General features: G+C 28.9%; 2 protein-coding genes across 11 annotated transcripts; one reads left to right on the forward strand and one right to left on the reverse strand.

Annotated features, from left to right (window-relative positions):
* Positions 1-1,661: 1,661 nt before the first annotated feature.
* On the reverse strand, positions 1,662-20,302 carry LOC122513876 (moesin/ezrin/radixin homolog 1). Of its 8 annotated transcripts, none has more exons than XM_043630376.1 (11): positions 16,115-16,687; positions 15,683-15,862; positions 9,253-9,276; positions 7,801-7,833; positions 4,767-4,889; positions 3,905-4,177; positions 3,444-3,773; positions 2,970-3,212; positions 2,719-2,894; positions 2,365-2,584; positions 1,662-1,934 (listed from the first exon to the last, which is right to left on the reverse strand). In XM_043630376.1, exons 1-11 carry the CDS (start codon positions 16,133-16,135, stop codon positions 1,770-1,772), a joined length of 1,788 nt encoding a protein of 595 aa, XP_043486311.1. In that variant the 5' UTR covers positions 16,136-16,687; the 3' UTR covers positions 1,662-1,769. The 8 variants fall into 8 exon arrangements, with proteins under 8 accessions (XP_043486311.1, XP_043486301.1, XP_043486321.1 ...); XM_043630366.1 differs by lacking the exon at positions 7,801-7,833 and adding an exon at positions 12,289-12,399; XM_043630386.1 differs by having other exon boundaries at positions 2,365-2,581; positions 16,115-16,683.
* Positions 20,303-20,905: 603 nt separating this feature from the next.
* Positions 20,906-27,519, forward strand: LOC122522700 (probable E3 ubiquitin-protein ligase HERC4). Of its 3 annotated transcripts, XM_043643987.1 has the most exons (19): positions 20,906-21,215; positions 21,961-22,043; positions 22,587-22,776; positions 22,908-23,018; positions 23,135-23,257; positions 23,333-23,608; positions 23,692-23,843; positions 23,912-24,028; positions 24,110-24,379; positions 24,461-24,588; positions 24,657-24,825; positions 24,916-25,206; positions 25,324-25,509; positions 25,591-25,677; positions 25,766-25,960; positions 26,040-26,350; positions 26,443-26,592; positions 26,684-27,023; positions 27,134-27,519. In XM_043643987.1, exons 2-19 carry the CDS (start codon positions 22,020-22,022, stop codon positions 27,284-27,286), a joined length of 3,273 nt encoding a protein of 1,090 aa, XP_043499922.1. In that variant the 5' UTR covers positions 20,906-21,215; positions 21,961-22,019; the 3' UTR covers positions 27,287-27,519. The 3 variants fall into 3 exon arrangements, with proteins under 3 accessions (XP_043499922.1, XP_043499925.1, XP_043499932.1); XM_043643990.1 differs by lacking the exon at positions 21,961-22,043 and having other exon boundaries at positions 20,907-21,215; XM_043643997.1 differs by lacking the exons at positions 20,906-21,215; positions 21,961-22,043; positions 22,587-22,776 and having other exon boundaries at positions 22,914-23,013.
* Positions 27,520-27,892: the final 373 nt, after the last annotated feature.

Genomic DNA, 27,892 nt, shown 5'->3' on the forward strand with positions numbered 1-27,892 from the left:
ATGTGTGTGTGTGTGTGTGTCTAAATATATATAAATGTCTATTTGTCTCTTCAAATGTATTTTTACGAAGGACGGAAACTATAAACGACGTGTGTATATGTATAGAAGGGGGAGGAAGAGGAATTATTAAAAGTTTTTATTTGTGTCAAAAATTTTTAAATGATTTTAAAAATAAATTCGTATTTTTCCCCTCAAACATTAATAAACTTGTAGTTAAACTTGCGATTTAATTGAACAAAAATTAATCTAAAAAAAAATCTAGAAAAAGGTTTATAATAATTAATTGATAAAATTACTGAAGAAATTTTTGGCCTAAATAAAAACTTTTTTTTAAACTCATTCTGTATTAATAGATGTATGCACGATGAAAATTGCGAAGAAGAACAAAATTATAACGTGCTATATAGTAATCGTTGAAAGAAAAATTATATTATCTGCACCATTTTGCGAGCGTCTTATTTTTTTTTCTTTATTTTTGCTTTATTTTTTTAATTTTTATTTTTTTGTTACCGGTCAACGATAATACTTACGACGAGAGAAAAGAAAAAAGAAAAAGAAAAAATATATATATATATATACTATACGAGAAGAAAAAAAAGAAGACGAACGTTCAAAATTTTTGTTGTCCATGACACAAAAAATAAGGAACATAGAGCATAATAATAATAATAATAATAATAATAATAATAATAACAATTAATATTAATTAATAATTAATAATAATGATATTCTTAGCACATTCTCGACAATAAGAATAATAGCAAACGCGAGTACGAGAACGCAGATAAAAAATAGCTAAACATAACTGCTACGAGAGAGTAAGTTAGTTTTTATTGCCAAATACTATTTATTCTAACAAATATTGAAAGTATTATTAGTTTTATTTTTTCGAGATTTACTTACAAAAATAAAGAAGAATATAAAAAAGAAGAAAAAGAAAAACATACCCATCTGAGGATAGTAATAATTATTACAACTCTAATATCGGCGAGAGAAAAAATACACCACAAATTGATATAGATCCATCTCAAAACGCTTAAAAAGACTTTGAGATAATTCAATCCCATAATTAATAATACGTGGAAGCATATTTGGAAGATATCATAGTAATATAATAAAATTGTTCGTCGTGTTCCTTTTTTATTCTTTCTTTTTTTTTCTCAATTAATAAATTTCAAAGTTTTTAGATTCGTTGCCATAATTAATGTATTTTTTCCTTTCTTTTAATTAAATTCTCTGGAAGTTTGAATATATTTCAACGATGAGAATGATTAATGTATGTGTGTGTGTGTATATATATGTGTGTGTCCCAATGCTATAGGATTATATAAATTGCTATGATATAAAAAAGAAGAAAGGGGATCAATTATTAATGTTTGACGTGGCACAAAGAAAGAATTAAGATCGATTATAATAAAATAAATTTTTTTTTTCAAAGGAATGACGATAATAATCAATCTAAGTGATAATAATAATAATAATATTAATAATAATAATAATAATAATAATAATATACTTAGGATATTGAATCCTCTTTATCTATCTTTCTCTCTCTTTCACTTTCTTTCACTTTCTTTCTTTCTTTTTCTCTCTCTCTCTCTCTCTTTCTTTCTTTCTTTCTCTCTCTCTCTCTCTCTCTCTCTCTCTCTCTCTTTTTCATGTGCAATAATAATATTATTCCGTATAATAAAATACGGAACGGATGAAATTCAAAAAAATGAGATAATAAAAATGCATTCCGGGCGTGCTGATAAATATACGCACATATTTTACATATTCTCAAATTGATCGACACGACGTTTGGTATTTCCCTTACGAATTTCACGAAGCGTTTTATATTTGTCACGTCCTTGACGAACATTTTCCCTGTGGATTTTATCCATAACAGTTTCCTTAGTTTCGTCTCGTGATTGTGCTAGATCTTGCTTCAATGCCTATAAAACAATAAATCAAATTGATAAATACATATCCTAAAATTATTTTGTACAATATATATTTTTTGAAATCAAACTTCTTTTGGAAGAGAAGTAAAATAATGTATGAATCAAGCAAAAAGTGAAAGGTTTTGAAAAGAACGCGTTATTTGAGTGGTAAGGGAGAGAAATGGAGAAATATCGATTGAGCATGCGAAATAAATGTTTAAATGATATTTGTATGTGTATAAAAATTAACGTTAAGAACGGTAATTAAATCATATATAAATTTTGAATAATAAAATCTAATAAAATTCGATAAAGTTAACAACATAAAAAACTTAAGTTTCACTTCATATATCTATTTAAACGTAATAAATATAATGATAATATTAAAGATTAAAAAAAGATGTAATAACAATTGATTAATTATATTATATATGAATAATACCTTCAATTGATCGTTAAGACGTTCATTTCTTTCCGCCAAAGTACGTCTCTCTTCGACTGGATCAATTATTGATTCGTCCGTAGCAAGATCTTTAGTAACATCACCGTGGGGAACCTCATCTTCACCTTCTTCCTCTCCTTCCTCATTTTCTTCTACGTGATGATGATGAGGAGTCGTATTAGCTTGGAAAGCACGATCTGCTTCCTCTTGCCTGAGTCTACTCGAAGATGAAATAATAAAACATTGTTAGTTTATATAAACGGTATATCATGAAAATTATAATAAATAAAAATAATTAATTAAATAAATCAATAAAAATAATTAATTAAATAAATCAATAAAAACAATGAGTACTTGGCAGCTTCAAACTCTTCCTGCAATCTCCTAGCTTCAGCATCTTTTGCTTCTACTTCAGATTGTATGCGTTGTACTTCCTCTTGCTTAGCTCTGATTTCTTGTTCCAACTTGGCACGTTCTACTGCTTCCATTTCATGAGAACGTTCTAATTTCTCCATCATTACCGTCAATTCCTATTTAATAAAAAAATACGTAATCATTATCATTTTATTATAATAATCGTAACAAATATTTATAATGAAATAAACCTTTTGACGGTCTTCCAATTCCTCCTTAGCAGCTTGTAACTGTTTCAATTGTTCTTCCAAACGTCTTATCATTTCTTGAGCTTCATTCAATTCAGCCTGTCGCCTATCCATTTCCTCGGCCATATTTCTTAGCCTTTCTTCGTACTCCTGTTGTTTCTTTTCTGCACGTTCTCTCGCCGCTATTTCCAATTGCAATTTCTCCCTTTGCTGTTGCTTGGCGATTTTTTCCTCTCTGGCTTGAGCCTTGAAAAAATATTACCACGTACGTTGAAAACTTACAGTAAAATGATTCTTAACTTATAAAATTTATCTACAGATAATGCCCTCATTCGATATTCTATTATCACGGCACTCAAAAGTAGCAAATTAATCAAATAATCATAGGTAGATTTTTATCAAAATAAAAAGTAATATTTGAAAACTTCTATTAAATACGTGTATACGTGTATTTTATACGTGTATATCTCTAAATACCTTCATTTGTTGAACATCAATGGTATCAGGTTTACGTCTACGCATATATAATTCATGATTGCCCATACATAGTGCCAAAATTCTCTTATTAATTTTCACTCTTGTAGCAAAGAAGACAAAGTCTGGCGCCTTCTTATCTATCGGTTTAATAATAAATTTCTTTTCGTTGAAAGAAATATTTCTTATCTCCGACCAAGGGAAACCAATTTTAGGAGTAAGCTTATCGTCCTTTTCGTAAATATTCAAGCCTAAAGCATCGACACCCAACCACAATTCTGTTCCTTTTTTATTACGAATCTCGAAATAATTAACTCCATACATTTCTAAGTCCTAGATAACAGAAAAAGAAAAGATTTAATTAATAAATGAAAATAAAAAGAGAGATAAGAATCTTCAAATATAAATGAAAATAATTGAATTAATCTATAGATATGATGATATTAATTTTTGTCATTTATCACCTGAGCAATCTTCAAGTATTCCATCATAGCGTCCTCTCTCAACATACCACGGTGTTCTTGCCACCAATTGGTTATCGAACTCTCCCATTCTTCTTTACTCATTTTATGTTGATCGACAACGCGTTGGGGTAATAAACGATCATTAGCTAAAAATCCAGGAGTATGTATTCCTTTTTGGAAGTCACCGTGTCTTGCTTGAACCGCGTAAGATGCTAGCAAAACGGATGTTTCAGGTGGGCAGTAAATTTCATCTGATAGAATAGCGTTTTTCACCTGGAATAAGAGAAATTTTTTTTTATATAAAAGAAAAATACTTGTATATGTCAAAACGTATTATTTAAAAATTCTCAAACCATAACAAAGAAAACCAGATGTAGGATAGATAATAATTAATGTTTCATTCGAACAACTAAAAATGTTCCTCCATATGCAATTATTCATCTAATGTAACAGTCTAATTAACAATGTAATAGTCGAACGATCTTTATTGATAAATCATAGAGATTAGACTTGTTATTAGAAAAGTGAATTATCAAGGTCGTGCATTGCATGCATAAAATAAAAGAAAAGGAGGGAGAGAGATTACAACTTGCAAGAGAGTACCAGTTTGCATATTCTCCTTTACTCTCTAATTTCTATGATATATCGCAAAATCTTTTTTAATCTCATATCTTATATAACAATACAAAGATTATTATTTTTTTTCTTATTTCTCTTAGGTCAAAAAAAAAAAAGAGAAAAAAAATTCTCACATTATATTCAACAAATATACTCTATAACAATCGATGGAGAAAAATGAAATAAAAAAATTCAACAAAAATCTTTAATTAAATATAATAACATGCTACTTTTTCTCACCCACCTGAAGGTAAAATAAACGAAGCGTAATATCCTGTATGATTTCCTCTGCAACATCTTCGGGATAAAATTTTGCGCGAAACTTGAACTGCAATGGGGTCTCCTTTTTGACCTCCTGGTTCATCACCTGTAATAATTAATTGATAACAATAAATGAAAAAATAAAGTTTCATCAAAATAATATCATATTCAAATACACACACATATATATATGCGCATTTACGGGGTGGACCAAACGTTTCTAAGAAGACTCGATATCATTTAATTAATTTTACAAAATCAATTACTTAGTTTTTATTAAGACTTTGTAAACTATTAGTTATTTGGTTCACCCTATAGATATGTAGGAGCGAACACCTCCATTCAATAAAAATAAGCATTCGTGGAAGAAGTGTGACCGGTGGTACTGGATTACTCGACGATTAGAGTCCGGTCAATCTAACAGCCCAATTTTCTTTCACGAATCCTACATCTATACTCGATAATATAAATCAACTACATGTGTTATTTTTATTTGCTATAACATTTGATCAAACACAAAGGTAGAAAAAAAAAAAGAAAATCAAATCAAATGATAAACTCACTCATCTATCATTTTAAATATACAACAAAACGTGCAAACTTGTGCATTTATTATACGCATATAATTTTCATGATTACAATTATAAATTAAACAGTAAAACATGACGATTGATCTTTGGAGTGTTGTTTGTTGCGGTGACATGCAAAAAAAGAATTATCAGACATACATAAATAAATACATAATTTTTTAATCGATAAGGAATAGAGAAGTGGGTGGGGTTGAGGGCTAAGGAAGACAGAAATGCATATCCACCGATAGAATATTTAGATTGAGTAAACTCTCCATCATATTTGAATGATTGATAAGAAACAAATACTATTATTATAGTTCCTATATATTTCTTAATAATAATCTATGTGTTATACTTCTAAATCTTATCAAGTATATCTACAAGAAAACTTGACGATAGAATTTTTATTTTAAAAGGTAAAGGATGTATTATTGAAAGAGAGTGGTGGGTGAGAGGAAGGTTTGGTAAGAGGAAAAAATGACAGAAATACTTGAAACTACATTAATTTGCTATTAAAAATAAAATGTAGTTACGAGTGTTTGAAACGATTGTCGGAAAAGATGAAAGAAAAGGAAAAAGAAAAACAAATTAAATGTATTTATATAACGTAATAATAAATATCTTGATTAATTGTGAACAAATTTTTGTTTAATCAATTTGCGATACGATCAATATTTTTGTGGGGTACCATTTTTATTTGGAAATATTTTGGATGATGATGATGATGATAATGATGATGATAAAACGATGTATAATAGACGATTGTGTTCTTGACATTATTGGATTAAAAAAGGAAGAAATAAAATTAAAAAAAAAAGGACACGAGTATATTTTTAATGGTTTGCCTTGGTAAAACATAGACTCTTAAAGTATTGTCTCACCCATGAGAGGAAGAGAGAGAAAAAGAAACGATATTAACATGATCGCCTTGATCGTACGACTGGCACAACACAGATCTCAGTTCAATGCCGATGACACCATTTTTTCTTTCTCTCTTCTCTTCTCTCTATTCTTTTTTTTCCTTCTTTTTTATATAATTATAATTGTGCGGTAGAGGTAATTGCATTTACGTAAGAAAAATCTTAATAAAAAAAAGAAAAAAGAAAAACAAAAAAATATGAAGAATTGTCCGAATAAATAAATGTATCTATATAGAGGTGCGAAAAAAAATAAAATTAAACTTGAAGCTTTGGTGCAAAAGCTTGTACAAAAATTTGGATAAAATATTTCTTTTGAAAAAATGATCTATAATTTTTATCTTTTATTTTTCTTTTTATTGAGTTTCCTTCGACTAATAAAATTCAGAATTTGTATTTATCAACGTTATTGAAATATTTTGTCGATTAGAAAAAAAATACAACATCACTTCATTGGTCCTACCCAATTTATTTATAAAATAAATAAATAAACAAATTGTATTGTGTGTACTATTAAATTATTTCAATATGATATTTTAACCATTTTTTAGCGTGCGAGATACGTGTGGAGAGATGTTATTTTAAAATTTTAAATTGCGCGTGGAAAAATAAATAAAATGCATACTTGAATTACGCGTAAAAAAATATAATCTAATATAATTAAAATAACAAAAAAAAGAAAGAAAAAAAAAGAAAGAAAAAAAATCACTTTAAAATATCTGATTCGCGTGTTTATAATCTCGACACGTGTCATTTGATAAACGCGTGCGCCAAAATGTCGAACCTTCTTAAGTCACCTCGACACATTTTTATTGCAATTTTAAATTCTTTATTATCATTATTATTATTGTTATTATTTTAACAATTATCCTTCTTAACATTGAAAATAATTAAGACCGGAGGAAACGTTTATACGTATGAAATGTTTCTCATTCATTTTTTTTTTTTATTTCAACATTGAAAATATCCACACAGCAATAAAACACGACAAGTTACGGATTGATAGCTAAGGAAATCAAGTTTATATGGCACGCCAAAAAGAAAAAGAAAAAGAAAAAAAAGGAAAAAAAAAACATAAATATAAAAAGAACTATGTAAGACAAGTAAACAATGATTAAACTCACACACTTATTCACTGTTATAAAAGATTGGTAGTTTTGCTTGATTAGTGATTAATACTACCGAGAATTGTGTCATTATTGCTAAAGATATATACGAATAGAATAAACAACGCGGTATTTTAAAATAGAAATATAATGGACAAGACAAAAAGTATAATAATTAAAAGAAAAAAGAAAATATTAGAGAGAAAAATTAAAATATACATTGAATTCTGTTCAAGGATTTCGAATCTTGGCGCTTCTTTTGGATCTCGTTCGAGGGATTCGCAAAATCATAATTAATTAATGGATGAATTAAAATTAATGAATTAATTAATTATTGATTTATTTTAAAAAATAAATAAATATATATATATATATAACTATATAAACGAAAGGACAAAATAATTCTAATAACTTATTCTTACGTGAAAGATCTTTCGAAGACCGCAAGGTACCACCTGAAATTATTTATCAATATGTATTGGTCATCCGTCTGTTAATTTATTTTTTTTTTGTTTTCAGTATACTAAAAATAAAAAGGGACAATTAATCGCGAAATTTTAGTAATGGATAATATTAGATTCGATTAATGTAATCGACGTATCGAATTGAAAATTCGCGCCAAATCATTGACTCAAAATTTCGTCTTATTTCGTAGACTCATAAATCATTGATTAATTTTTTCGTAGATACGTACAAAAATTATAAGTTATTGTATTCTACTTGCAATTTGCGAAAAAACAAAACATCATTGATTAATTATTACTTATGCCGTAGATTAATTTACTAATTGATAAAAATTATATACAAAATATATTGAGTGAAAGACTCGAGAAAAATCATTGATTCAAAACTTCGTCTAATTCGTAGACTAACTTTTCCATTGACTAATCTTTATCGTAGATACGTCTAATTTAAAATTAAATGGATGAATTATCTCTTTTTGTATTTAACGATTTAAATTAATAAATAAATAATATATATATTATCACGAATGAAATATTACCCAACATTGGCATTGAAGGAGGAAACGAAAAAGAAGAAGAAAAAAAAAATGAATAAGCGAAAAGTTTTGACGTATATAACATCTCGAGTAAGATATCAAATGGATATAATAATATTCTAACGTTGACTACATATCTGTGTGCGAAGAGTCTGTGTGTTTCTCTCTTTAGTATGATTTTCGTGAATAATAAATGAACAGAGACTGTGTGGGAAGATTATGTCATTGGGGAAACTCCTTACCATTGTATTCCTAATAATCTCTACTGTCATACCTCTGAGAGACGTTTTAATTCTACAGGTAAAAACAGAAAATCTAGGATTTCTATTTACATGTATATAATATTTAAACAAATTTTCTTATGTATTCAATTAATTTCACAATTTAATCGAACAAAGTATCAAAATTATTGCACGAGGTGTGACTTTTAGTTTTTCGCGACCAATTAAACAATATTTTTTTTTTATTCTATATTCAACAAAAAATATATACATATAAAAAAAATAAAAAAGAAAAGTAATACTTAAACTTGAAGCAAGTGGCAGAATTTATATATCTAATTAAACGTATTATAGTATAATAAATAAATAATGAAATAAATGTAGAGTTAAATCGCTTTTTTAATTAACACAAATTAAGGAATGTAAGAAATGCAGTCGTTTCATTCGTGGAATATCATTACCACCAAATGATGACTGAATCATTTGCTGATAAAATACCATGCATAGTAGTCATCTTAGATTATAAATTGATTACATACAGGTAATATATATATATATAGGCTATCATTAAATAAACTATATTTCTTAATAAAGTGTTATTATTATTAACGGGAGACGAACTTAAATTGATAATTAAAGTTACGGTAACTTACCCTAGACAAGAACGGAAGTCCAGACTTCCAGTTGTTAGTATTGTGGTCGGCATGCGTTCAAAGAATGAAAATATGATAAATAAATATGGCAAATGTTACATAATCCAATGAATAATTTCTATTACTTTCCTATGTGTCCATACATATTTTTTTTATTTATTTTTATATATGTATATACGAATGATATTGCATTGCTATCAAATATATGATCGTATTCATTCATTCAAATGCATATATCGATATATTCATCAAAATGTAATATACAGAGTGAACAAAACTGGAACACTCTGTATATATTAATATTAATTAATACACTTATTTAATATCTTTTAATATGTAATCAAATTCATCGTAATTTAAATGATATTTAAATGTTGTACACGTTCATGAGATAAACGATGGTTTGAAAAAAAAAAGAAATAAAAGAGAGAGGTAAAAAAGAGGTAAAAAAAAGTCTTATGTATTTATTATCTGTATTATTAAAATGAAAATCTAACGTGTGTTAAAATAAGTCATTTAAAAACGAAGGACGTTTTAATCTCGTTCAATGTTAAACAAAAAATAATATTTTAACATCCTCTCTCTCTTTCTCTTTCTCTGAACCATATAATAAAGAAAATCTATTCTCTGATCCGATTTAAGTTAATAAGAAAGAGAACCGACAACCCTGCGATCGTTAGAAGTGCATTTTCTCTCTAATGTAAGTGTTCTCAATCCTTTAAACTATTCCGTTTCTACTCAATCGATTATTTCTATGATACTTAAACTTAGAAAATCATGACTTGACTCTTCCTTTTCAATTTTTTCTTACAAAAATTCTAATTAAAAATATCAAATTAATCAGAAATTTTCTCTAAAACTTGTATACAAAAGTTTTACAATCCGAACAACAACAAATCTTAAAAAGTATGAAAAATAAAAAACAAAAGTACAATTAAAAAAAGTAATCTACAAAAGTTTAAAAAAACCACAGTAGAAATGATCTACGAGCAATAAATAATTTCCAATCTGTTACCTGTAAAATAAAAAAAAATAAAAAGAGAAAGAAAGATAACCAGAGTGTGTATATCATTTATAGTAAGAAAAAAAAATCTATATAAAATAATAATCCAACTAAATCCGTGTAGCCACGTCATTGTACAAACGGGAACACTGAAATCGATAGGAAATCTAGCTTAACGATTTTAGAAAAAATATTATTAACGAACGTTTCATCGCGAGATAATAGAATAATCTCGTGTAACGACCAGAGGATTTTTCATCCCAGATGTTACAATTATTTTCAAAATAGTTTTTTAACGTCCTTCTGACAAACTAAGAATTCGTATTATTTCCTTTTGCGAGAGTAATTTAGAACGACGAATGCGAATGTGGCTTTAGTGATTCACGCAAAATTATATATATTATGTAAACTGTGACCTCCCTCGTCGCTTAAAAGGTTAACATGCGACCAAGAGAAAAATCAAAGATGTTTTCTATCGAATGTAATTAAAGATCAAATAAAATAAACACATATTTGGAAATATTATGAAAATACAATATTTTTGGTTTTTCTTATTCTATTAAATTTACAAATTATCATTAAATTTTTCTCTTTCAACTTTATATTATCCAAATATTGTTTCTCAATAAATAAATACAAAAAAGGAATAAAATAAAATAAAATACAATTATTTTGTGGAAGTAACAAACATCCAAATAGTTCATTATCAGTTATAGAAATATAATTGTTTGTCGATCATGCGTAATACTTTCGTAGAAAGCAATCTTTAATAGGAATCATAACATGAATCAAAAGTATGAATAAAAAATTAAGAACAATGGAGAAGCCGTAGTTTAAAATTATTATTCCCCCTTTATGCGCGTGTCCCGGACTTTTATCACAGCCATTTTATTGCGATAAGCAAAAGCTTGAGTAGAGTTCGTTTATAATCTTCGTTACTTTAAACTAAACTCGAATAAACAACACATTCATTCAAAGTACATACAATAATATTCTTACCGAAGAAAAATATTAATGAAATTAATTAAATTAGTATAATTAATATATATATTTCTTTTCGTCAAATTAAATGGCATATTTGAAAATACAAATTTGAATAAGCGATGTACAAATATAAGGAGAGCCATTTCTTTTTTATTTTAATATTCCTTCTTCTTCTTCATGTTCTTTGAAGAAAAATTAAGATAAATTAAACGACGCGTTCAGTAATCCTTTGAAATGTTGGCTGGGAAAAAAGGTAAAAACTCTCTTTCAGTGTTTAAACCATTCGAGGAAGCAAGCATTGCTCGAAGTAAGTAAGAAGAAGAAGAAGAAGAAGAGAAATAAGAAACACACAACCTGTGTGCATCTCTTCTTTTTAAGAAACCGATATACCGAGGGAAGAAGAAGAGAGAGAAAAACCAGTCCTTGCCTATTTGCATAACACTCATTGCCGTTCGTTTTCAGTTAAGTATGAAGTACCTTGGAAAGGCCACAAGTATTATTTGCACGAGTAGTTAGAAGAATTGTTTGGTTGGGCCTTATCCACGTGTATTACATCAAACTATACATAGAAAATATCTAATTAATTAACATTAACAGAATGAACTATCTCTAAAATTGTGTAATTCTGTTAATTCTCCAACATTTTCAATTATAAATGCTGTTTATCAATAAGTACAAAATTAACATTAAAATTAAATCCTTATAAAGTGGGCGTTGAGTAATAAAAAATTAGGGCTAAAAATCCATCAGTTAAGATTGCTCGTTGAATTAACGGAAGCTCAGCTCGAACGTGATTACTTGTTGGATGGATTCCCATTAAAGAAAGTCGACGATTTCTCTCTTTCTTTTAATTTCCTTATATATGTAGAAAGATATATAGATTCTTTACACTTCCTGTATGAACAGGATTCATCATACTCTCTCTCTCTCTCTCTCTTTCTTTCTTTCTCTTTCTTTCTTTCTATCCCTATCTCTCAAGAGAGAAAGAGAAAGAGAAAGGAATAAATAAATATAAACAGAGAGTCTTCCTTTTAAGATACACGGCTTACCAGATCGTCTTCGAAATCGTCGTCATCGGTGTCAGAGTCCGAGTAGCCTCTTAACTTTCGTACCTTCTTTTTAACTTCCTTCTTGACGACTCTCGTTATTGCACTTTCCGGCTGTATACAATCGATCGATCATCAAAAAGTAGTATTTTATTTTTATTTTTAAATAAAATCCAATTTACAAGAGCTTCTCGTAACTTTTTTTTTTTGCTACACCTACGACAATTTTGTTGAGATGGAAAGGGGGGAAACAGAGAGAGAGAGAGAGAGAGAAATTACTTTAATAAGCAGTTAACGGAAAAATAAGAGAAGAAAATTGGAAACACAAATTCATGAACAATTGTTCTTATCATTCATGATCCTACAGAAAAGAAAAAAAAAGTTAAATAGAAAGGTAGAGATAAGAATCACTAATAGCCCATCTTGCTCTAATGCAACAATACATTGTGTTATCTACGATATTACGGAATAAAATAATTAGCGTATCTAATCGATGCGTACCTTTAAAAAAGAAAGAAAAAAGGGAGAGAGAGAGGAGTTTGCTTTAGATCTCGATTGAAAATGTTTGTTAATAATTAAGGGTACTTCTAATCGCGATCGGATATGCAAATATACTTTCTTTTGTTATCAATCTACGTGTAAAATATATGTGTGTATGAGTACGATTAGAATTTTTTTTTTTCTTAATTTTTCTCGTTTAACTAATTTTATACATTGAAATCTACTCTTTAAGTTTTATTATTAATTACTAGAACAAATATTAGAAAATAAAAATATGAATGTCTAATGAAGTCTAATAAAAATTGTACGGATATCTACATATAATTTAAACTAAATGATGTTGTTTATTTTTTTTTTTTTTAGAATTTTAGAAAGGGAAAGAAAACGAGAATAAGATGAATTTCTCTGGACCACGATAAAACTTGTTCACAGGAAAGATTCTCTTTCTCTTTCAACAAATTCATATTTCACAGATAAGATAAAAGAGTCTGGAAGAGTTCCTCTCATCTAAGGCTAATTAGCTATTCCAACAACTTAAATCCATACAGTGTGTTAAACTTCATCGTTAGAGAAATATAATTCTATTTAAATAATAATCAAAATAATCTCAAATACGAGATATACTAAAAATACTATGATTATTTTTATGAGTAATATTTGGTTGGCTTTTTTTTGATACTTTCCAGACGATTAAGCACCCTTGTTAAACCAATTTTCCTTATCATTTATATTAAATTATACTTCTCTTACAATAAAATATTAATTTGTAATCAAATTAATATCAATTTGAAAAATTCTAAAATATGTTTCTGTGTATACAAATTTAGGAACATTGTGTTACATGAAAATATCCATTTTTTTTTGTAAATTAATAGTGATGCTACGAATATTCTCCTTTTACTCATTATACAAGTATATGTGTATTTTGTTGTTTGAAAGATAGCAACTATACAAGAATAGAAACGGAAGAGACAAAACCACTTGTACTACACGAAAATCTTCCGCTTCCTGTCCCGAGTTAGAATCGACGCTTAGAAAAGTGGGTTGGCCGTTGTGTGCCGGAAGTCTCTAGGGCAGGTCGCCTTTTGTCGTGGGGAAAAAAAAAAAAAAAATAAAAAGAAAAAACATACTCACGTACACAAACACATATATATGAAAATAAAAGAAGTGTGTGTGTGTGTGAGGGGAGAGGGAGGAAAAAAAATATGTGAAACCGGATAAAAAGGTATGCGTGTAAAAATACGTGTACATGACTTACACGTTAGAGAAAAGGAAAGACAATACGTAATGAAGACGAGAGCAAGAACAAGAGAGAGAGAGAAAGAGACAGAAAAATCGAGACTTCAACAGGTCGGTGAAAGCCTTGAGTATTTTTATGTATGAAGAAGAGAGTCTATACTGCATATGTGTTTGTGTATGTGTGTATATATGTATATACCTTCTCCTTATAACTGTTCATCGATCGAATACCAAATACTTTGGTCTCATATTTTTGCAACTGTACTCGAAACTTATCGTCAATGATATGCATTATATTCTCTATCGTTTCGAATATGATCTTTGCAAACGTTGAAAAAAAAAAGAAAAAGACGATATATAATATCTAATTGAAAAATATTTGTAATAGACAATTTACAATTTAATATGTGAAATCAAGATATATATATAAGAAACATATGATTGATTATTACAATACATTTGCAATTTACGAATTTATAGTAGAAAATTTGAAAATTTTATCGTAAAAAAACTTAATGAATTTCCTTCTTTTTTTTTTTTTTTTTACATTTTACGATTATAATACAACGAAGAAAGAAAATTGCATGGTGAACGAAGGCGTACTGGTCGTCGTAAAAGGCAAGGAACGCGTTTCAAGATCCTTATATAAAAAAAAAAGAAAAAAAAATGTTAAAAATTCTTCGAGATCGCTAACGATGATACTCGGATGAGAAATAAATTTATTTTCTGTTTTCTTCATTTGCGAACCTACTTTTTATCTTATCATAAATATATTTTTGTTTCTTGTGAAATGTTCTCACGGTCAGAAGAAGATGAAGAAAAAGAATGAATTCGTTAAGATAATATAGTAATATTATGAGGTAATATTCTTTTTTTAATTCTACGCAAAGTCATTTACAAAAAAACAGGTCAACGATAGTGTCTCTGCACGCATATGGATCAGTGAAGAAAACCATATAATGGCAGATGTTTTATAAGAAACGAGGAAAAAAAGAATTGAGTACACGCACGCGGATGACGTCATTCTTCGTCATCGATGCTTCTCTCTTTCTCTCTCGTTGCTATCACAGAAACGACAAGAATCCAATTAAGGTTTTCTTGAGAGTGATTGTGAGAGAGAGAGAGAGAAAGAGAGAGAAAGAGAGAGAAAGACGTAAAATGCTACACATCTGTATGTGCTTCTAATTACTTGAAAAACGTTCTTTGATCCAAGTTAGCTAAAGATTTTCATTAAAAAATATAATAAAACACGAAGATTAATAGTTTTAGAATCAATTGTACCTGCTAGACATCTTTTTCTGTTACTTCGCATTAATAGCAGTTTTAACATTTCTATTACGTCAGGTAAATCTTATTAATCGCTGTAAAAAAAAATAGCACTTATAATATATAATTCAATGATATGCAAATGATATCAATTATGATGATTATTATTCCGATGAATAAGCTAAATACTCTTAACTAGTACTACGCTTAATAGCTAATAAATAAGTACGATGAAATAATTATCGTTCTACATTATCTAACTCTAAATACGAATACATAAAAACTCTTTTGGTAATCGCTTTCTATCTTGTCGAAATAGAACTTTAAACAACGTTATTGTTTTTAATCGAAGATAAAAGATAAATTATAGAAGAAAGTACAGTTGTCCTACCTTTTTGTACAATTTGATCCATGTTAGATCACCCTTATTGTCGGTGTATTGAAGCCCAAAGAACCAAACTTCACGTAGACCAATTGTCTTAACTACTTGATCAAAAAGTTGTTTGCCGGTGGTCGTCTGCTGGATGGCAAACTCCAGCTCGGCGTCCATCGTCGTCACCCTGACGTTCATCTTTAGGTAGAACATGAAATAAAGCAAATTAAATCAAGATTTAAAATGTGTGCAAGAATACAATGGGTGACGCCTTCCATCAGTCGAGAGACGCCAAACGTTTCAAATCTTATTTCCAATTTTGGAAGAAGATAAGACTTCTGGAATGACGTTATGCGTTTAATAAAAAAAAATGACATGCACATAACGACGACGAACAAAATAATTATTATAATAAAATCACATAATACGACACGAATTCAACAAACTTACCAGTTTTGTACCGGCAACCATGGCGTTGGATCTGGCAGTACGAATTAATTAGACTATGCACAAGATATATAAAAAGAAAGATAAAAAATATCACGAAACGAACTTCTAAATGCTAATTATTCCTTTTTTTACATTGACAGGAAAATAAGGATGATCGAGTATTATTCGTTTTAATGTGTACGTGGCGAAGGCGTCGTCTAAATAATTTCACGTTTCGCGTTCCGTTCTCGTCACTTGCCGTTGGAACAATGGGCCAAGTACAACCGGCAGCGTCTTTCCTTTTCCTCCCCTCGACCCACTCTTTTCGATGCAACGCGTCGTTCCTTCTCACTCACTCACTCATTAATACTCTCTTTTTCTTTCTCTTTCTTTCTTTCTTTTTCACTCACTCACTCACTCACTCGTTCCCCCTTCGACGACCTAACCTAATATAAGATAAGAGCGCCACCTTGCTAACTCAGACGATAGAGAAAGAAAAGAAAGAGAGAGAGGGAGAGAGAGACGACAGCGTGGTCACGTGAGAAGCCGGTTCGCGTCGCTTGACCAATCAGCGTTGAGCCCGGTAATACACAGTGTGTCAAATGAAATGATCATTTTTTTTCTTCTCATGTAAGCTTCTTTTATGATGCTACGAGAATGATTATGATTTGATGTGCATTTAAGGGATGCTTATAAACGATTTACGTAATCGTTCTTACGAGACTAAATTTTAAATGATATTTCGTTCGATGTATACATATATATACACGTATATATACAAGTATATAACCTTTAATTAGAAGCATTTATCAATATTCGTTCTACTTATAAGCAATCATTGTAATATTTTCGTTAAAATAATCTAACCTGTATATGTTACGTTTATATATTAAGAAGGTGTTCAACAAAAATTCTATTTTTTTTCATCTTCCGCTTAAATTCCAATACGGTCGATCTTGTAACGTTACCAGCCTGCATAATTTACGTAAAAGTGTGATAATAAACGCTTCTCCTCCTCCTTTTTCACATTTCCTGTCAAATCCACGCACGGTCTGTATCGTATGCAATTAACATTTCGCTGTGCCAACAAAATTTCAAAGTCACGAGAAAAATAAGAGACATGCATAAGAGTTTATAAATATATATGTATATACATACTTAAATGTTTTTATCAAATACTTGACATATACAACTTAAAAGCATCTATCACACAGGAATTCCTTTGCGGCATTTCAAACATCGATATAATCGATATATACAATCGAAATATAATCGAAATGGAACACGTACCGACTTCGGCATGGTGGCTGCTGTATTTTTTCTTCTCACGTGGACGGTTAAGTTAATTAACCTGAAACAAAAATATCCAAATAATATTAGTAAAAATAAAATATGATACAAATATTATATATACATTCAATTATATTCAATGTCAATTTGGATTATTAAAAAAAAGATAGAGAAGAATAGTAAAAAAATGTGTAGGTACGGTTCTGCGAATGATGCTGGACACCCACACACGCGTATATAAATATGTGTGTTTACTATGGAGTCTCCATATTGGAAGGAAAGGACAAGTTATAATGCAAATCCGCGTGACCGAGATCCACCGGGTGATGTGAGTGAGGTGTGCCTGCACACTCTCTTCGTCTAGCATTCCCCTTTTTATTATCTAGGACTGTCCACGTTCGTTGAACCTACGATATCTCTCTCTCTACTTGAGCTTTTGTCGTTGACGTTTAAATCCGTAACTCCAATCTATATGTATATGTGTATTCGACGACGGACAGCGAAGCCGAACGTACTCGGAAAGCGTCTGTCTATTAATAAAAACTTATATCCGTTGATGTCTCATAGGGAAACTGCTTTACTCACTTTGAAAAAAATAACAAGAAATAGAAACGAGGAAAATAAATAAAATTAGAAAAAGAAAACATCCGATTATCTTTATTCTTATTCGAATTTTTATACCATAGAAAAAAGGAATAAAAGATGGGGTACGTTCTCACGGGATTAATCGTGATACGTGATTGGTCGATTTGAAAAAAACTATTCCTGTTGCGTGACGTCACTGCGAAAATCGAACAACGTGACTACTACCTGTCCGCGTGTTCGCCCGCGCACATTTGAATGTGTTAAAAAAAATATATGTGTGTACATTTGTGTGTGACATTTCCGTTCTAACTTCATCGTCGAATGCGTTCGAATAAAAATTCGACGACCAAACACGACATCGTAGGATCCTTCTGATCATTCTTTTCAAGGTCGCTCATTGACGTAATATGCTCGTTTCTATCTCTTTTTAACGATGAACAACACATGTATATACATAACCACACATTTGTATATGTGTATATATATATATATATATAGATAAATATATTGGAATTGTACACCTTTTGAAATTCTTCTCTCGTTCTCCAACTGTTACAGTCTCGAACATAAATCTTTTAACGACGCCTCCTATCCTACTTTCTTCTTTTCGCATATTAAATAGTCTCTCAATAAAGTAGACGAATGATAATCAATTTCTTTCAATTTAAAAAAGATGTTCACTCAATTATAACCAAACCATAAATAGAAACTTAAAGGATTGTTTTCAACAATTTACAATTATTTTATATAATATCGATATCAAAGCATTCGATTGGTCGATGCTTAAATTTGAATATTTTAAGTAAAGTTCAATTTAAAATTAAGCCATCGTTTACAAATAAATCGAAATGTTTCTTTTTAATGAGAATTATTAAATGACGATGATGCGTAACATTTCAAATTTCGTAAGACCTCACTTTCTAACAACTAGAAATCAAAATTCGAGAATGAAATTTCAAAGAGAAATTAGGTATACTGTATGATAATAGATCCTTGAAAGCTCGTATCTAAATGAGTAAACAAATTTTGTAGCTAATAAAAAATGATAGCAATAGTCGAGTGTTGTAAAAATAGAAACTGAATGGGGGAGAGAAAAAAAGAATAAAAGGAAAAGAAATAAAAATATTTCAGCGATCAGCACACTATATAGAAAATAAAAACTATTGCCAATTAAACATAATTTCATGAAAATACATCTATTCATCATATTGATGAAATATACTATGAGAATAAACTCACGTTAATAATTATGCACAACCCACGCGTTATAAACCTCCTACTTCGATATTCGTATTTAACATACGATAATGTAAAAGAGGAAATAGATAATATTTGAATTCACATACACATATCCATATATGTAAAACGTAAAAAATCTAACCTCTAAAATTGTACGCTTACAATTTATTACAACGAAGGAAAAATCTAGTTGACCCTGTAAACATCTTGTCGAATTTAACACCTTTGACCGAAGACTGTTTACGACTTAAGAATATGTATGAATGTACACGTAAGTATAATAGTAAAGTATTTGTATTTTATCTAACTAATTTATTTATCTATTTATTAAAATGAAAATTTGTTGAAACGACGTTTCCTTAGTTTGGAGAGAAATTCTTTATTGTTTTTTAAAAACACGTTTGTGTATGTGTGTGTATCGTAGGACAAAAATATTTATAAAAAAGAACAAAAATTATACAAGGAAAAAGAGAAAAAGAGAAGAAAAAAAATAACAAATAATTTGTTATCTATCTGTTCGAATAAAACGAATTATATACATATTTATATACATCTATAAATTTTAAGGTTTAAAAGCCGATCGTGTTTTAAGGTTAGAGAATGATTTGTTAATCGTATGACGTTATGTTCTACTAAAATCGCTTGAATGATATATGATGTGTATGTATATATATATATAAATGTATTATCGATTAAATACGATCAGTTATTTCGATAATTTTCAACGTGTACGAATTAACTATCTCTCTTTCTCTCTCTCTCTCTCTCTTTCTCTATCTCTCTTGTTCTCTTTCTTTCTTTCTTTCCTTGTTCCCATCCGTTAGTTCAGTGCATTTAGTCTCGTACGATGCAACAAACGACGACTTACTTGTTTTCTCTATGTAAGAGGGTGTTCCTTTGACACGTGTACCACACATTCACGGTAGACCGGTCGCACTTTTACACTTGCACTAATGTACGCGACCAAGGAACGATGGGAAATTGTGCGATCCACACCCAAAAATCCCGTCACGTTGAGAAAATACTGACACCTCACTAATAATATGGCTGCCGCCCGCCCGCCGATCACCGCGCGCGCCACGGGGTGGGGCAATCCATGAACTATAAAGTTATTATATAGATTGTCGACATTGTTGTATTTTTTTTTTAATCGACTGTCGATTTATTTCAACTTATTATAATCGTTTCTTTTTCATTATTATTATTTATTATCATCTTTTTAAATTGTATTATTGTAAGTATTGTTATTTTATATAAAAAAAAATAGAATCGTATTTTTGAAAAATAAACAATGTAATACGTGAATCATTTACCCTATCGTCGTGTATTTATATCTTTTTTTTTTTTTTAATGTTTTCAAATATATTAAGATATATATTTGTTATTTAAATATGATTCATATCGATATTAATATTTAATATAAAATTATTGGAAAATAAAATTCGTTTATGTAATAATCATTTAAATATTCTAATGACCATTAGGCGCCACATTGAAACTCATATTATTAGTTTTTTTTAATACCATCATTATTCATTTGATTGATCTATTATAGAAGTAAATTTTTTGATTAATTATATTTAAATAAGAGTCGAAAAAATGTATTTATTTTGTTATGTATTAATTTGTCTAATGTATTTAGAGTAAAGTAAAAGAAAAATTGATTTCTACGCTCCTGATTCTGAGAAGTATGACTCTAAAGATTCGAAAAAGCAAGGTATAAATGTACATTTAAGTTGATCAAAGTTAATTTCGAGAAGTTACAAAAAGGGGGCCAGTCGCATGTACCTTCAACTTCGTCTTCTTCTTCTTTCATTTTGGATTAGTTATTGTTCGTCTCGGGAAATGGTTCTATTTCGATAGTGCCTGTTAATTGAAAAAGAAATGTGAGTAAGATAAGTAACCGTAGAAGTGATTAAAATTAAATCAAATAAAGTAAAGATATATATAACGCATACAAAAAAAAAATAATAATAATAATAAGGGAGCAATGGATCTTTTTCGAATGGTAAATGAAATCATCATGTTCAAACAAAATTGACCTTCCCTTAATTCCTTTAACATGCACACGTACTTTGTTCTAAATGAAATTTATTAGTACACCGAATGTACTGTAACAATTGCAGTGACTAAATTCATTATTATTGCTTACTTAACCTAACTAACTCGTCCAACAACACAACAAAAAAATACGAAGAGCAAATTTTTTGTGCATATACATACGTACATACTTATATATATATATATGAATTTTTATTTACATTTAAAATCAATGAAAATAAATGTAACAATAATTTAAGAAAAAGAGAAAAGAAACAGATAGAGACAAAGAGAGAGAGAGAGAGAGAAAATATATTTTCACAATAAGAAATGAAAATTAGGTATCGTTAAGAAACAAAAAGAGTAAACGAAATTCTTATTAATGCTGTATCATTCTATTGCAAAAATAATTAATGCCGATTTATTATCGATAGTCTCATATATTTCTTTTTTGCATTATTCTTGAATTTAACGACGTAATTGGTTTTCTTAGAAAAAAAAAAGAAAATAAAAATAAAGAACAAAAAACAGGAAACAAATAACAAAAAGTGCTTAAAAATCTGTGCTCTCTGAAAGTTCTGCATGACAAAGTTGTTGAAGAAAATATTTCAATGATTAGCCTTTCTTAAAAATTTTTTTATATTATTTGCATGATAGAAGAAACATCCTTCTGTTTATGACAGAAGAAAAAATATATAAACAGTTATTTTTAGAAGAACGCACGTGTCTCTCATAAATCCTGTGTCTTGCTCGCAGCATCTATGATTTTGATATGAAAAATAGAGAAGGAACTATGGTTAGTTGATATATTTAAATACATCATTGGATTCCTTGCCTTTACCTATTCTCTTTTCCATTGTATCATTTCTATTATATTCTGGTATGCATTTCATTTTTATTTTTACATTTTTTTTCTTCATCCGCATGCTTGTTTACGTAATACAAATTTTTCTTTAAATATAATCGACTCAATTCTTAATTGCTGTACAAAATGATCATAATACTGTTACTGTTCGATGCATATTTAACAAGTTTTTTTTTTTTATAATTCTACGCATATATATATATATTACAATATATAAATATTTAAATATTAAGATATTTATGAAGATTACTATATTATATATTTGTTTATTTTTTTATTATTATATCCAATTATGTATCAACATTATTTAATACGTTAAACACCAAGTCAGTCACCAGCGGTTGACATTCTTGTGTATTTTTCTGGATAACAGATTATTGTAGTCTAAGTAGAGAGTTATACATAAGAAGCTTGGTGCTTAATGTGTTAACTTATATATATATTTAATTAATAAAATTAATAACATTTTTTTAGGCAAGTTGGTCAAAAAAACCTCGATTGTGTACTGATTTAGCATTGGGTTGTTCCCTAATCGTACCAGATAAAAATATGTTTTGCTGGGGGAGTTCTATTCATGGCGAATTAGGACTAGGTGGTATCGAGGATGAACATATTCTTGCTCCTCGTGAAGTCGATTTTCAGAAATCCACTGAAGTTACATACAGTAAGATATTTATTTCCATTTGTTAGATAATTAATAATTTGCTTATCGAGTATAACAGTTTTATAAATAATCATTTGATGTATGTCTTTTATATATATATTTATTAATGTATATGTTGTGTTTGTTTTTAGTTGCATGTGGCGAAAATCATACCATAGTTATAACGCAAAATGGACAATTATATTCTTGCGGAAATAATGACTTTGGTCAACTAGGACATGACCACGGAAGAAAAAGGTTACGTGAGTATTTTGAATTAATAATATTAGTTAATATTGTTTTAAAATTAATTTTAAGTATCAGAGATGAGATCTAAGAAGAGATAGTTTTCAAATTAATATTATTGTTTTGTCTACAGACTTAATATCAGGATTAGAAGCGTTTGTATTTAAAAAGGCAGCATGCGGAGCATATCACACGATAGCAATCAATGAATGGGGACAATTGTTTAGCTGGGGATCTAACTCTGAAGGCCAATTAGGTAACGTAACATTGTACAAATATATTATTTTATATTTTTTTCTATTATTTGAATTTTAATATATATTTTTTCCAGGATTAAATGTAATAAATATTTCTGAGCATATACCACGTATGGTAAAAACGTTAGGAACAAATGTAATAGTGCAAGTAGCCTGTGGAATAAAACATGTACTTGCACTTACAAATAACGGAGAAATCTATGCTTGGGGTTCAAACTGTGAAGGACAATTAGGTTTAGGTTCTGATACAAATAAGGAGTTGAAACCAAAACTTATCAGTAGTTTAATTTCCTTACCTATTGCATTCATTGCATGTGGTGGTTATCATAGTATAGCTATAACTAAGTCAGGTAATGTTTTATAAATCAATGGTATTATCAGAAAACAAACTTGTGATTTGTACAACTAATTTTTCTATTTTTCTTTTTTATAGGTGCTGTATTTGGATGGGGAAAAAATTTATTTGGTCAATTGGGACTAAATGATACGCAAATTAGACATGTTCCTTGCCAATTAAGAACTTTAAGAAATTCCAAAGTATGTTACGCAGCATGTGGAGAAGAATTTTCTGTATTTTTAACAATGGTAAAGTATGAATTATTTAAAGTAAATAATATTTAACTATTATCTTTAATATATGTTTATTTTTATAGGACGGTGGTGTATTTACTTGTGGCGCAGGAATGTACGGCCAATTGGGACACGGAAATCATAACAATGAGATTTTACCTCGCCAAGTTATGGAATTGATGGGCAGTACTGTTACACAAGTACATAAACATAGAATTTTTTTTTTGCATTATCGTATAGAAAAATTTATTTTTTATAATATATATTTTTATCTATTGCAGGTATCATGCGGTCGAAGACACACATTGGCATTTGTACCTTCGCATAGAAAAATTTATGCTTGGGGATTAGGTGGTGCAGGACAATTAGGCAATAATGTTACACAAAGTGTTACTACTCCTCAAGTTGTACTTGGACCATGGATACCTCCTCCTAGTGGACCATCAAAAATCAAACTCAACACGCAGTTCAGTCCTTGCTTAATCGATTGCACCGTTAAACATATATTTAGTGGAGGAGATCATTGTTTTGCTACTGTTGTTGAAAGAGAAGTAAATTTATGTTATATCTTTGTATAATTATTATTAACGCGTTAATTTAAAATTATATTACATTCATCGATCTTTCTATAGGAAAATAATAAATCAGACGACTGTAGAATAATAGACTCCACTTCTCAGATACTTAATATATCTGAAGAACAATTAGCAGCTTGTCAAAGAGTTCCAACCGGATCTCCCGTCGATCATGAACTTATGATGTAAGTTAAATCATTTCATATAATATTTTAAAATATCGTAAAAATGCATTTTTTTTTTAATGTTTCAGGTATCTAGAAACTGTTTTTAAAAGTCAATCTTGTATGAATGGATCGTTTTTATCTAAGAACGATGCACATTATGGATGTTCAAGTAAAAATCATGGAGTAGACTTGGAGGTAGCTATTAAATCCTTTGGGATTATATCGGAGTTGTGTAATAGTACAATTCAGGAACTGGTACGTATTTTTAAAGTTTCACTTTTACGTATTTTAATATTTCTCTTGACTGTTTCATATTAATATTTATAAATAATTGTATTATTTCAGATTTTTAATAGCATAGTGGATAGTCTTATACCATCTTTTTCATCTTCTCCACCAGATATAGAATCGTTAAGAGTATATTTAACAGTGCCTTTGTATCATGGTTTCGCTAATCCTGTACATTGGAATGCTTTACATCAACCATTTTGCAAAGCCATTTCAAACTTAAAATTGGAAGCACTTAAAGTAGTAAGCTCATGGTGGAGTAAAGCTCCGTCTTATTATTTTGAAAGACTCGTTCGTACTCATAAGAGCGTCGTTTTACATATTATTAAGCAATCTAAACATGACAAGGTAAATAATAATACATTAATTATAATTATATTAATCGTTTGAGTCCAGATTTCATGTCGAAATTTTTCTAGGGAGCTCTGAAACTTAATTCTTCTTTTTTCTTTATTTCATTTTTAGAATGTCTCGTGGAATGTACTGGGTAAGCACATTCTAGAGTTCTTAAAATTATTAAATAAATTAAATCATACCGCTGAAGATGAAATTAGGGTGCCTTATTCCACATTTCATTTGCCGGAATTAATAGAACATATAGACATTAAAGCTGATTATTTTAAATGGCTGACAGAAAAAGACAATTATTCGGTACGATAATATGAAATGTACATTTGATGATATAAAACATAATTAACTGATTTGTTTTTATTTTTACTTGTTTATTTTCAGAATAATAGAATGTATTTCTGTGATTATCCTTTCCTCTTCGACGCGCAAGCGAAAACTATATTATTAGAAACAGATCAAGCTATACAGGTATTATTTTACTATTTTATTTTTATTGTTATTGTTATATCAGTCAATAATTCTTTTTTCTATCTACTTATTTTTATTTAATTTTTAGATGCAATCAGCGATGAATGAAGCTGCGACTCGTGCTATCACTCAAATGCTTTTTCATCCATATCCAGCTAATGGTGCGGACACTAGACTTCACAATCAATTTGTGACATTAAATGTTTCACGAGAAAATATTGTACAAGATACTTTATTTGAATTATCTCATTATGATTCTAGTGATTTGAAGAAACCGTTAAGAGTAAGCAATTTATTTAATATATATTAAAATATCGTTTGATATTTGTATGGTATATTATATTTATAAGTAAACATAATAGGTAAAATTTCATGAAGAGGAAGCAGAAGATGCGGGAGGAGTTAAGAAAGAATTTTTTATGCTTCTTTTGAAAGAAATCTTAGACCCAAAATATGGAATGTTTAAGGAATATGAAGAAACTAGAATTATTTGGTTCAGTCAAGATTCATTTGAAGATGAAATTATGTATTCTCTAATTGGTTTGCTATGCGGACTCGTTATCTATAATTTTATAATTATCGATTTGCCCTTTCCATTGGCTCTATATAAAAAATTATTACACGAGCCAGTGGGATTAATTGATATTAAAGAAATGTCTCCCGCAATTGCTAAGTAGGTGCCTAATCAATTATACCTTTATCGTATGAACCAAAGAAAATACATTAAACATTGTTATGATCAATAAAAATTATTTTTAATTGCAGAAATTTACAAAGCTTGCTCGATTATGAGAATCCAGATTTCGAAGAGGTATTTTGTTTAAATTTTGAAATAGTGAGAGATGCTTTTGGTGAGACCAAAACGTATGAATTAATACCAGATGGTGGAAAAGTTCCTGTTACATTAAAAAATAAGTTAGTCCTTTTTTTTCTAATGAACTTTTTCAATAATAACGACTTATATGTATATTTTATAATATATTAAAATGTAATTTTATTTTTACAGAAAACAATTCGTCGACTTGTATGTAGATTATATTCTTAACAAATCCGTGGAGTCCCATTATCAAGCATTTCATACAGGTTTTCATAAAGTGTGCGGTGGTAGGGTATTAGAACTTTTCCATAGTCATGAATTGATGGCTGTCGTTGTTGGAAATGAAAATTACGATTGGGAAGAATTACAAAGAAATGCGACATACAAGGAAGGATACACTGCTAATGATCCTACTATTATCCTATTTTGGCAAGTATTTCACGAGCTATCTCTAGAAGAAAAGAAGAAATTTTTACTTTTCTTAACTGGATGCGACAGAATACCTATACAGGGTATGAAAGCGATAAAGGTAATTTATTTCTATCGCTATTATCATATTTATCATTTAAAGAAAATATTACTTTTTTATTTCATTATTAAAATTATATTTAATATTTCATATATTTTTGTATATCGCAGATAATAATACAACCTATGAGCGATGAACGTATGCTCCCTGTAGCACATACGTGCTTTAATGTGCTTGATCTCCCACGTTACCAAACTCGCGAAAGATTACGCTATAAATTATTGCAAGCTATTCAACAAACTCAAGGCTTTTCGCTGGTGTAATCGCATTAAAAAATTATTTTTCTATTGTAATATATTATTATTATATATTTTTTCTTAAATCCTAATTATTATTATTATTATTATTACTACTATTATGATTATTTTTTAATGGTATAAAATAGAAAATCATTATGATAATGATGTAATTCTTCATAATTGAGTGCATTCAATTGACACTTGTCATTTGCTCGTGCATAAAATTAAAGCAGCTAGATGAATAGCGTCTTGTTGAATAATTGTTTTATGATTCATGACTACATACATATATATATCCATAGAAATATTTATGTAATACATACATGAATGATGTTAGACAAATTTTCATTGAAACATCTTCTGTTTCATTTTTATCTAGTCCGATTATATTATTACAAATTATGTTATAATAATTGATAAATGATTTAAAAGTTACCGAATAAGAGAAAGAAATATTTAACATTTTTGCTTCGTTTAATAGAACTATTATTACAAAGGAACATAGGAGAAAATTTATAACTCAGGGAGCGTTCATTATTACAACAAAAAACAATTTTTTATGTTATGCTTTAAAACATGTCGTGACGAATTTAGTCACGATTTAGAAGAAAGTTTAAAAAATAATGTATT

Source organism: Polistes fuscatus, unplaced genomic scaffold, assembly GCF_010416935.1.
Source record: "Polistes fuscatus isolate 324 unplaced genomic scaffold, CU_Pfus_HIC Scaffold1, whole genome shotgun sequence".
Classification (NCBI taxonomy): domain Eukaryota; kingdom Metazoa; phylum Arthropoda; class Insecta; order Hymenoptera; family Vespidae; genus Polistes; species Polistes fuscatus.

Excerpts from the sequence above, each read along its gene's own strand:
- LOC122513876 (XM_043630366.1), bottom strand. The coding sequence starts at position 16,135 with ATGGTTGCCGGTACAAAACTG. Across the intron at positions 4,890-9,252 it reads GACTTCCGTTCTTGTCTAGG|GTGATGAACCAGGAGGTCAA; the intron begins GTAAGTTACCGT and ends TAATTATTACAG. Across the intron at positions 1,935-2,364 it reads GTCTTAACGATCAATTGAAG|GCATTGAAGCAAGATCTAGC; the intron begins GTATTATTCATA and ends ATTGTTTTATAG.
- LOC122522700 (XM_043643987.1), top strand. The coding sequence starts at position 22,020 with ATGAAAAATAGAGAAGGAACTATG. Across the intron at positions 25,961-26,039 it reads ATTTGAAGAAACCGTTAAGA|GTAAAATTTCATGAAGAGGA; the intron begins GTAAGCAATTTA and ends TAAACATAATAG. Across the intron at positions 27,024-27,133 it reads AGGGTATGAAAGCGATAAAG|ATAATAATACAACCTATGAG; the intron begins GTAATTTATTTC and ends TGTATATCGCAG.